The following is a 12075-nucleotide window of genomic DNA, read 5'->3' on the forward strand; positions in this document are numbered from 1 at the left end:
GGCAGCCCTTCTACAGGTAGATATTACATGCTGGAGGAGTGCATATGATTCAACAAGGAAGTGGGTTATCAGGGAGGGCTGCACAGAGGAGGTGGCCTTCAGGAAGTCTTTAAAGAACAGGTATGTGGCAGGCAAGGCAAATAAGGTGGGAAGGACATGTAAGGCAAGGAACCGATGCTGCTAGATCAAGGGCCTGTTAATTAGTCACGAGGCTAGAGCCCAAGTTGGGGAGTCACAGGAGAGAGCCCAGAAGGCCAGCAGGCACTGGTGGTAAAGCAAAGTCTGAGGACTTCCCATGGGCCCCAGGAATCAATAAAAAAATTTTAAGCATGACAATAAGTTTGGTAAAACCTTTATCTTTCTGAATCTCAGCTTCCTGTCTGTGTGAAAGGAGTGATGAGAGCAGGCGGGGTGGGCCTTTTCCAGTCCTGACATGCTATGATTCAGGGGGCAGGCAAGGGAGTACTGTGGCCTCACCCTGCTGGCTGTCCCTTGCAAAGCACAGGGACCCTATGGTCACTCACACATGCTTGGTCTGTCTGTCCATCTGCTGCCTCCAGAACCCTGGCCCAGCCTGGGAAGTGGAGGCAGACCTAGAGGTGTCAGCCACATTGCTAACCTCTCCTGGGCCCATCCCCCTTCCCTCCTGGCTGTGTAGAGCCACGTGGCCTGGGATTGTGCGGTGGCTCACAATGGAAGGAAAAGGGTGTAGGAGGGAGGTCCCCGGGCTGACCCTGGTATTGTTCTTGGGCCAGAAGAAAGCTTCCTCCTGCCTGGCCACGGCAGTGCCAGAAACAACGGTGTCCATCTAGTGAGAGTCAGTGTGTCTGGGGGGGGCCGCCTGGCGGCGGCTGGGTCTGATAGTCAGGGCCCATTCACAAACGCCTGCTGGAGAGCACGTAGCCCCGTCCGCCCCCCTGCCCCCTCTGCAGCAGCCGGCTGTTCCTAGTGAGAGAAGCTGGGGCGAACGAAAATAACCGGCCTCTCCGCCCTCAACCTCCCCTCCGCCAGGAAAGAGAACGCGACCAGAAATGGCATGCTGGCTAATAAAGGAATAATGGATGCTTCACACCCTCAGCAACACCTTCCTCTTCCCCCCGCCTCAGCTGCTCCTTCCACTGACCGGGGACAAAGGAGGAGAGGTGCTGGACCAGGATGCAACCTTGTTTAACGAGGCCTGGCCTACATTAAACCAGCCCTGGAAACTGCTCTAGGGATGGAGATGGGCTTCGGGCCTCTGCTGGCAGGGCCTGCTGAACCCCTGCAGGGTGAGTGTGTGCAGGAGGGTCCCCTTCCTCTGAGCAGTCACAGACAAGGTCCCACAGGCCCGCGGAGGGCCTGCTCCTAGCTTTGTGCACCTGGCATCTCTGCTGACCTCCCCATCCTGAGCGCTGGGCACTTCCAAGCAGGGCCAGGAGGGCAGCTCTTGCTCTCTGCGAGATGACCTTGTCCCTCCAAGCCCGAGGCAGACGCAGACTTCAGTCTGGCCTCACTTGGGTCTGTTAGTCCCCTCACCCTCGAGCGCCCCCTCCTGCCTGGTTCAGCCGTCTGGCACAGCGCAAAGGATTCTGGGTATGGTCCGGCCCAAAGCAGGGCATGGAACAGATAACCTCTCCATGGGGCAAGTCGTGTTTTGAAGGGACCCTGGCCTATCCCTAACAAGGTTACTGCCCTTCCATTCCTGGCCACTGGAAGATGTGTACGTCCTAGGAATTCCCTAGGGGTCCCAGCAGCAGGGCAGAAGACTAACTGGGCCCTAACCCTTGGCTGCCTAAATCCTCCTCCCATCATGCATTTCTCAAGAATATTTGGTCGGTCCCTACTTGGTCAACTGCTCTCTCTGTAGAAATGTCCCTTCAGGACTCCTGGACCCCCCCATTCTCCACGGTCCCCTTTTCTCCGGAACCACTGCCTGCTCACTTCTGCCACCATCGGAGCCTGCCTGCTCTTTCCCTCTGTAGCTCCCCTGCCGGGCCACCCCCAAGGCCCAGGCCCAGGCCCAGGCCGCCCCGCTCCACGCACACACACGCACGCACAGGCAGGACACCAGCAGAGAACCTCAAACCTGGCCTAGAATCCAGTCCTCCACGTGTCCATGCAGCCTCTGAGGACCGAGACGGTGTGATTTGTCCGGGACGGTCTCATGGAGGAGGTAAAATTTGAACAGGGCCACGGTAGAGAGATGATCTGGGTGAGGGAGGGGTGAGGACACGCAGGGATGAGGCACAGGGAGCACAGTAAGGCGCTCAACGCAGCCGGGGCAGGGCTTCTCCCAGGCTAAGATCTCCACGGCCGATGGGTATTTTTTTAGTCTCAGTCTCAGAAGGATCTGGGGAAACCCAACAGATTCTCCACCTCCCCACTCCCCACCCCCACGCACCCCGCAGACGGGCCTGTTGCGTGGTTCCCAAGCACGGTCCTTGCGTGCCAAGCCCAGCAGCTCTGGGCTCGCTCCGGGTTGTACCCAGACCATGTCGCATCGGCAGAGTGGTTTTTGGTTTACAAATACCTGTCGCTCTAGGACATGGTTTACATTTTGACCCTCAGCGCAGCCTCACAATCTAAGTCAAATAGATGTCTGATCCCATTTATGAAATGAAAGCTTGGAAAGAGGAATTAGAACGAACTGCACCAAGTTCTTCTGAATGCGGGACTGGAGGCTCTCTGATGACTATGGTGAATGACCTTTAGGATTTCTGCCATCTGTTTTAACTCTCAGGGCATGTTTCTGTTTACAGCTGAGATCAACGTTTGGCAAACTTTTTCTGTGACAGGCCAGAGAGTAAGTATTTAAGGCATTGTGGGTGGGAGGGTCCGCATCACAATTACCCCGTGCTGCCCAGTTGCACAAATTTGGTCACAGACAGTGAGTAGATGAATGGGTGTGTCTGTGTGCCACTAACACCATATTTGTAGAAACAGGCTGGGGGCCTGGCCTTGGCCGGTGGGCCACAGATGGCCAACCCCTGTCTAAGATCCTACTTGTGTTCTGGATAATTGAGCCGCTATAAGAATGAGGATGTTTTCTTCACCTAGAGACAACGCACCTGCTACCTGCTGTCCCGGCTCCCTGCAGTCTGCCCCTGCACCGTGACGGCCCAGTCCTCATGCCTGCTGCCTAGGAACTTTCCAACAAAGTCTTCACCCCCCCCCCCCAATAATAATGTCTTGCAAAAAGACTCATAATCAACAAAAACACGAGTAGGTTTGCCCCACAGAGCACACTGCCCATTCCCAGCGGGCCCTGCTACCCGGCGGCCTCAGACAGAAAGCCACGGATTGAAGAACTGGTCCCTTTGCTGTATGGGCACCTATCTTTGTCCTGAGGGAGGAAGCGTGAGGAGCGGGTGGCTGGCAAGGCAGAGGGGCTCACCAAGGTAAGCACGCCTCCTTGACAGCTGAGGCAGCGTCTTGGGTCACAGGGATTAGAAAGAAGCCATTGGAAACTTTTCTGATTAAAAAAATGGGAAAAAGCATTTCTCTTCCTCTGTCAAAAGGGTATCCTTAGGGGTCTCTCCCTGTCAGTCTCTCTCTCTCCTCTCTTTCCATTTTTAGTGCCTTCAAAAGAAAAAAAAAAGATATCCATTTTCTTGTTCCTGCTTATTAAGGAAATGACATTCACCCCTAACTTGCTGTACGTGACTACAGTCACCTAGAACAAGAAAAGTTTTCCGGCGCCTCTTCCTCCTCATCATCACCCCTTAGACAAAGGACGCCAGGGGAGTGGGGCAGCCTCAATTCCAATCCCCATTCCCCCACTCATAAGCTGTGTGATGTGGGGCAAGCTATCTGATCGCAGTTCCCTCGTCTCCGCAAGATAACAGCAACAGTAGGACCTACACGTTCCAGGGCAGCTGTGTGAATTCAGAGAGGACACGTAGACGTGCAGCCCAGACAGGGCTGGACTCACGTGAGTGCCTGCGAACGAGGCTCAGGTTCCGGACTGGGGTGCTGTGGCCAGAGCTCGTGCGGTCACCCAACGTTTAATGGACCCTCACATGGGCTTACCTTCCAGTGGGAGCATACAGACTACAAAATAAACAAAGCACGCGCGTGCGTGATCAGCGCCATGGCCAGGAATGAAGGGGGGGGTGTGAGGGGGGTGTCCAAAAGGTCTTCCTGAGAAGGTGACATCCGACCAGAGAACCCTCTCCAGGGAAAGGACATTGGTAACAGCGTGTGCCCTATAGAGATGGTGTGAGGATAAGCAAGATACGAAGAAAGACGTCACAATTCCTGGAGCGTGGATGTCTGCAGCATGACTACTGGTGCGATAAAGCCATTGTTGGATGCTCAAAAGGGGACATTAGGAGAATTCCATGTTTAGCCCACTGGAAAACCAATTGCCCTGAATTTTAACTCAGTTCATCATGGCTAAGACAGAGCCTGGTCCACAGAAAGCTGCTGGATCGATCCCAGTGCACCCAGTGAATGAAGTCAGACTGTACCTTCCGTGGGCCTATGAAGTGACGCGAAGCAGCACTTTGCAGAGCAGGAGAGGGCCTGGGGGAGACAGGGGGAACTTGGCTTTCACATGCTTTTGTTCCTTGGCATCTAGGGATATGTTAATAATCCTTACGCCTGTGAGTTAGCATATTTTGGAAGTTTAGCAACAGAGCTGGCATAGCTCTAGGGAACAATAAAGTCACCACGTCTTCCCATCTGGAGGACTAGGAACCGGGCTACAGCAGCTTCTGTCCAGTGTGGGGCGGCCCCTTCCCACCAACCCAGTTTCCAAACCTAATGACGCCACCTGCTGGAGAAACAAGGCTGCTCCTGCCTCGGCCAACATTTTCACTCTGACCAGCACTCAGCGGGTAGGTCCTGGGGAAAGCCTGGTCATCATTCGGGCTGCAGTGATTTTCATTCTGAAAGATAATCTGTCCCTCAGAGTCCTAGGGCATGTGTCTGTGGATGCATGCATGCGTGTGCGTGTGTGTGTGCATGCGTGCATGTGTGGAGGTTCTCATCCTATTATTATTTGGGGCCAAGCAGGAGAATGGAGTACCTAACCCCACATCTACTGTCTCCTCCTTTCGCTGGCCTCCTGTCCTCTCTCTGGGTCCTGTGTGAAAACAGTACCTTGGGCATATCCATGAGCTCAGAAACCCCACTTGACTCAGTTATATTCCTGTTCAGTGTCTGTCGTGCAGACCTCCACGCATGTTTGCACACTATGTATGACTAACCTGCGTCCGTCACCAGGGATCAGAGCCACAGACCTGACCAGGTCCGCCAGAGCTTGTAATTAATGGCAGACAGATGCAGAATTTAGTTTCAAAATTTCCTAACAGGAAATCAAAAAGGGAAATAAGTTGGATTATGCAGTTCCTATTGTCAGACAAAAAACCAGAAGACATAATGTTTGTTTGACGGAGAACTCAAAGAAAAATGATCAAAATATGCCCTTTCAGAATTATCCCATGGACAAGACATGGGATAATTCAACAACGCTGTCTTTCAAGTGGGGTTTTGTAAAAGACAGAAGCATCCAGGGCGGTGTGGAATGGGGAAGCAGGGTTTCTGCCCAGCCCTGACCCTGGGGCCCCCTGTGCTTTGGTAACCTGAGGAGCCCCTGATGGGAACTTGCTCCTCAGCTTACAGATCTCTGGGGGAGAGAACCCTGGGGTGTTATCTTGGTCAGAGATGAGATAGGGGTGTGAAAAGAAAGGCCAGACCTATTCAGATTCAATTTCCTTGCCCTTACATTGAACTTAATCTATACTGCTCACAAAATTGAGGGGATATTTCCAAATGAATATGAAGCAACAACAACAAAAAAAGCATTTGATTTTTTAAATTAAACAAGATCAGAAAAGCAAACAAGTAAAAGAAAGTTGTTTGATTATGCAAATGAGGTGCAAAACCAGTTTTTATTTCATTGGTGAAAATGGACTATATAAAAGGCTGAAAGTACTGGAGTATCTGCACGTTCTCTGATCCCCTAATTTTTGAGAGCAGTATAGCTCCCCCCAGCCCCCCAGCACGGGCTGCCAGTGCCTGTCCTTCCAAGGGCAGAAGCCACACTCTGTAACTCCAAGTCCCACACTGGTGGGAGCTTCTCCTGCTGGCCCAGACAAGATGTCTGGTGTGGGGAATGCCACCAGCAACCTCACTCGAAGGGCAAGCACCCTCCTTGTTTGTGACAGTGGCTGAAAAGGTGTGCCCTCCTGGTAGCCGCTTGTGTTCCCAGGGGCCTCAGGACTGTGTGTGTGGGGGGGGTATCCTGAGAGGAATATCAGGCCTTTGCACAGCAAGGGACGTTTTGGCCAAATAGGTGCCTTTCTACACCTTTGTGTGGCTGCATCTTTTACTGCCTCATCCTTTCCCTTGTTTTGGGGAGGAGGGGCCTGAGCGTTGGCTTGGATCATTTTGGGGGGACAATGTATATGTTAAGCCCCAAGGCAAGGCTACCTTTGGCTGCTGGGGGCGAGGGATTTTCCACTGCAAATGCCAGACTGTGGAGCCTGCAGAGTGGCGCACTGGCGCCCTCTCGTGGGAGCAGACCATGGTGCCGCCGACTGTCTGCATGGCCTCTGCACCGGGTGCACCCGAGCCCGGGGTCACACTGGCGCCCTCTTGTGGGAGCAGACCATGGTGCCGCCGACTGTGTGCACGGGCTCTGCGCCGGGTGCACCCGAGCCCGGGGTCACACTGGCGCCCTCTCGTGGGAGCAGACCATGGTGCCGCCGACTGTGTGCACGGCCTCTGCGCCGGGTGCACCCGAGCCCGGGGTCACACTGGGAACAGAGTCACACTCGTCCACATCACTGTTACACGGCAGGACAGCCCCTACCCTTCCAGCCCACACGCAGTTCACAGTAGGGACGCTCTACTGGAAGGCGTCACCGCCTGGAACCATGAATGATGTCCCCCTGAAACCACGTCACCACGCTCGAAGCCCCCAGCTTCCCACCCTAGGTCAGAGCTCTTGGGAAGCAGTGCTACTTCAGCTTACCTGAAGCTGCTGATAGTTTGTAGGGGTGAAGATCTGGTTACTGGTTCTCACCTACCGCAGCTCACCTGACCGTCACCTCAGCCACCATCACGAGGAAGTAGACGGCGGGGAGAGTCACCATCAACAATATCAGCCCTTCCTAACCAATTACGTGCTTGTCATGGGTGGAGAACCGTGCTGGGCAAATGTGGGCACCTACTGTCTGCCCTGCTGCCCAGGTCTAGGCAGCTCCAGGGGTCTGGGCCCAGCAGCCCCAGCAATGGGGGCCCCTGAGGGACAGCACGGCACAACTCCCTCCCTAGACGCATCGCCTGCTGTGGAAGTACGACCGGGTGGGGTCGTCAGGATGGCGGATCCTTGGCACTGGCTGGACCAGGGGCTGGACAGGCAACCACGTGTCAGCATCTGAGCTCTGACTGAGCCACTCCCGCCAGGACCATTCACTGTGACATGTGCTGCATGTGTGACACTCCCGCCAGGACCATTCACTGTGACATGTGCCCCATGTGTGACCCCCAGTGAGAGGTAAGGGTTCCCCAGAGATCTACAATAGGCAGTAAGTCTGGGGGCTGCTGAGGCCCTCTGCGCACACATCACAGTGGGACGCTCTGGACCATGGCGGGCAGGCCACACGCAAGTACGCTGCATCCTGTCACGCCCTGTTGGAGCGAGGGGCCAGCGAGAGTGCTTGGGCCCTGAGGAAGGGTGCGTGGGGACTCGGGCCCTGAGCCTACCTGCCAGGCCGGGAGGACCTTCTCAATGTCATTCAGGTTGATCCCGTCCCCATCTTCCAGCTTTCCTTTTCCCCACCTGCATCAGAAAAGACATAGAGACCCTGAGAGGAGGCACATTCGTCATCCTGTCCAGGGGGCAAGCCGGTCCTGCCCCCCGTCCCCCCATTACCCCCCCACCAAAGGTCTGCAGAGTCAGCCTGTCCCACCAGGTGGAAATGGCCCTGGAGGCCCTGGGGATGCTGTCCTACCGCCACTGTCAACACAGGTCTTTGTGGAGGACAAAGGGCTCATGCAGATGGGATGCTGAGAACGGGCTGGGGGGGGGGGCACAAAAGTATCAGAGTTCCCTTTGACCCTTCCAGGAAAGACACTGGGCTCTTTGCTGATAACCCCCCCAAACCGGTCACAGCTCTGCAAAAGCCTATCCTCTTGCCCATGACGCTAAGGAGAAAATAAATGAAGCAGCTTTTGCAGTCACACAGGCCGCTGATGGGCTTCCTTCTCCTTGGCCTGACCTTGGGCCAGCCCAGCAAGCCCACTCCAATACCGATGCTCTGTCTTCTGTCCTCTGTGGTCCAGTGAACCTCCGGGCCGGAGCCACTGGCCCTGATTCGCTGCCAAAGGGCCATATCTTCTGCACATTTATGGTGCAGACTTTGGCACCAGGCTAGTGGGGTGAGAACCCCAGCTGAATCCCTTACTAACTGGGTGACCCTGCACAAGTCACTTAACCTCTCTGTACCTATTTCCTCATTTGAAAAACATGATAGGGTGAGTTGAAAATTAAATTAATATATTAAAGTGCTTAGAACCTCACCAGGTATGCACATGAACACACACACACTCTTAATATACCGTATTTAACAGTAAATGTATTATCATGGTAAATACAGGTAATAGTTAAATAAATTTATAATAAAATAAATAAGGTAAATATGTTGTTACTACTAGTACTTCCTTTACTTCTACTAGTACCTCTGTTGTGGTTCCTGGAAGAGCAGCAGAGTGACTGGGAGCAGATTCTAGAGCTAACCCAGCCTCATGCAGGTCACTCACTTTGGGGGGGGGTCTCCTAGTCTCATGTCGAAGTGAAGACAATAATAGCTCCTACCTCGCTAGGTTGTGGTGAATCTTAAGTAATACAAGGCAAGAACTGAGAATGATAGTGGTACACGACCTGCGCACAGGAAGTATTCGTTACTGCTACTATGTTATTATTACTGACCCAGGGATACCAGGGCTGCCCAGGAGGCCGGTGGCAACCTTTTCTAGCCGCAGAATTAATGCAACTTTCAAACTTCAGGGTAATCAGTTTACTTGTTCAATATTTGTGAAGCTTCTCTTGTGTTTTGGGTTCTGTCCACCTCCCCGGGAGTGATGGGGAAAAACCCAACATGGCTCCTCACAGCTCTCAGGAAACAAGTTCTAACCTCAGGCACCAGGAGGGGTTAGCAAGAGGTGAGTGTTGAAGGTCCTAGGGACAGAGCTGCCCTGGAAACCCCAGGAAGAGAGCCCGGTGCTGCAGGAAAGAGCAGGGGCTTGGGTGGAAGAGGCCGTAGGGAAGTGATCCAGGCCCACGTTTCTCCAGTGCTTTCATGTGGGCTCTGCCTGGAGCTGGCCCCGGGGGAACGGTGCATAGACTGGGCCCTCGGTGCCACAGCATTGTTGGGTGAGGTGTAGGGAGGGTGCCGCAAGAACCCAGGAGAGCGGCATCCAGTACAGTCTGGGCAGAGGCAGGGGGATGGGCAGTGCGCTGGCCAAGCAGAGGCCGGGGGGCTGTCCCCGGCAGAAGGCAGCAGGGAGGGCAAAAGCCTGGAGCTAAGCACAAGCGGCTGCCAGCTGGGACATCAGCGTCCATGGGCCGGAGCGGGCAGTGCGAGGGGGGGTGGTAAAGGACGGTGCTGGCGGGCCAGGGCCGGGAGGACAGCTCAGGGTCCGGCAGGTGGAGCTGGGGCGGGAGGGGCGTACGGAGGGAAAGGGGGAGAGTTCTTGCCCCTCTGCCCTCACTCCAGCCTCGGGATGTGCTGGGCTGCAGATGAGGTGAAGAAAGATCTGGAAACATCCAACCACCTTTTGGCTAAGGAATCTGTGAAGCAGTAACGCTTGTAGTCCTGTCTCTCATACGCATGATGGCAGCGGGGAAGGAGGGACCTGGAGACTCTTGGCCAATGAGAATGGCTGACACTCCTCTAAGTCATGTGTGTATAACACACCTCTGGCTCCAACCGCCTGCCGGCCCCGGCTGGCTGAGCACTGCACAGGAATGGCTTTCCTTCCCACTGAGCGGCCCTGGGGTCCGCGTGAGGGGGGGTGGGGGGGCTGTGACTCCTGGGCCCTGAACCCGCCCTGCCCTGCCCGGGGCACACAGCGCCCTGGAGGACTGCAGGCTCCGGAGGGCAGAAGGAAGGTTGATGGAGACTAGCTGAGTCACTGCTGCCAACAGGGTTTCCAAGGCAACAGCTTTTTCCAATTTCTGTCCCTCCATGGATACACGGGCTGCGGGAAGCCTTGGCAACAAAGTGGCACCCCACTTCTGAGGGACGCTGCGGCGCTTGGGCATGTGGAGCCGTCCCCAGTGCAGCACACCCGGACTCGCCTGGAGCCGCGATGAGACAGAATCTGGCCAGAACCAGGTGTGTGTGGGAGGCCCTAGCCAACTGTCAGCAAACCCTAGAGCAGCCATTTTCAACCTCTTTCATCTCATGCCACATATACACTAATTACTAAAATTCTGTGGCACACCAAAAAGTATATATATATATTTTTTGCTGATCTGACCCAAAAAAAAAGGTATAATTTTGATTTGTTCACACTGGACAGCTATTGTTGTGTTGGCTGTTGTCATTTTTTCACATCTGATCGTCTAAGGGAATAGAGGTCAGTGCCCTGATTAAACAGGTGCCGCATGTCTGGAAAACTCGCAGCACACTGGATGAAACCGCTGTCCTGGAGGCTCTGGTGGAGTGGGCGAGCCTGGCCGGTAGCTGGTGAGGGGTGCGGCCAGTTCTGCTCTGGAGGGGAGGATGGTCCTCAGCACTAGGGGGCCCTCTCTTCCCTGGAAAGCCACCGCCAGCTGGTATCCTGTGATGATGCTAACTTGAGTGAACTGATGCGGACGCCTTGGACAGCCTGACTCCAACACATGGTCCCCATCAGACACCTTCGGTCCTTTTGTCCTCTGGGCCTCAGTTTCCCCACTGGTTTTACCATCCATGTGCTCCCAGGGATGCAGGAGAGGTGGGAGCTTCCTAGGGAGATGCTGTCCCTTCCCCAGAGCCATGCCCAGACCGTTCAGCCTGTGAAAGTGCTCCCCACTCGACCCTCCCCCGTGTTGACTACCGCGCCTGGCAGCTTATTTCCTAGCGTGCACTCTCCACATGTCTGCACCGTAAAACGGAGTCTTTTATTTCCCTGCACTGTCTCCTTTCAGTAGTAAACAGTCCAGCTGGGCGGGACGACGTTTGACACAGTGAGTGCGTGTGCGTTTCCTCCCAGTGCCCAGCTCCACGCAGGAACCCAGTGAGCCTGTGACGGGCTGGAGAAGTGCCCAGTGCTTGTTCCCATGGCACACCCCAAGCTCTACCAGTCTCACAAGGAGGCAGACGGGAAGCATCACCTCTGCTGAAAACCCACTCCTGACCTGACCTGCTGAGGAAAGTCAGCTTCCCTAAACTCAGCGGTGTGGGCCTCGCTGCTGCTGAACAAGGGTTGAGTGAGCCATGTGCAGGCAGATGGCGTGTGGCCAAGCCAGGGGACCTTGGGGCTAGGCCCCACTTTGCTCTATCACTGTCTGCCAGTGCCCCTCTCCACCCCAAAAAATGACCTCAAAAGTTCTAATGGAGGGCCCTGGCCAGTTGGCTCAGCAGTAGAGTGTCGGCCCAGTGTATGGAAGTCCCAGGTTTGATTCCTGGCCAGGACACACAGGAGAAGCACCCATCTGCTTTTCCACCCCTCCCCCTCTCCTTCCTCTCTGTCTCTCTCTTCCCCTCCCGCACCCAAGGCTCCACACTGGAGTAAAGTTGACCCTGGCACTAAGGACGGCTCAATGGCCTCTGCCTCAGGTGCTGGAATGGCTCCAGCTGCAATGGTGCAATGCCCCAGATGGGTAGAGCATCACCCCCTGGTGGAAATGCTGGGTGGATCCTGGTCTGGCACATGCAGGAGTCTATCTGACTGCCTCCTGCTTCTAACTTCGGAAGAAAAAACAAAAAACAAAAAACAAAAAAACAGTTCTGATGGAACCCACACCGAAAGGGCAATGAAAAAAAAAAAGGCCTGGTGAGAGGCGGGGGCTCCCTGAGAGAGCCCGGTATGAGTGCCACACCGCTCCCTAGGAAAATAAGCACGTGCGTGCAACTTTGCATTAAGTTTAAGGGGTTAAGC

General features: G+C 54.8%; 1 protein-coding gene across 5 annotated transcripts in view; it reads right to left on the reverse strand.

Moving 5' to 3' along the window:
* Positions 1 to 12075, reverse strand: part of CTIF (cap binding complex dependent translation initiation factor) — a 272016-nt gene that overhangs the window by 159235 nt on the left and 100706 nt on the right. For all 5 annotated transcript variants that reach the window (XM_066246447.1, XM_066246446.1, XM_066246445.1 and 2 more), the window contains one exon: positions 7693 to 7768. In XM_066246447.1, the coding sequence (XP_066102544.1) occupies positions 7693 to 7768 (76 nt within the window). The remainder of the gene's footprint in view (positions 1 to 7692; positions 7769 to 12075) is intronic.

This window comes from Saccopteryx bilineata, chromosome 11 (genome assembly GCF_036850765.1).
Source record: "Saccopteryx bilineata isolate mSacBil1 chromosome 11, mSacBil1_pri_phased_curated, whole genome shotgun sequence".
NCBI lineage: Eukaryota > Metazoa > Chordata > Mammalia > Chiroptera > Emballonuridae > Saccopteryx > Saccopteryx bilineata.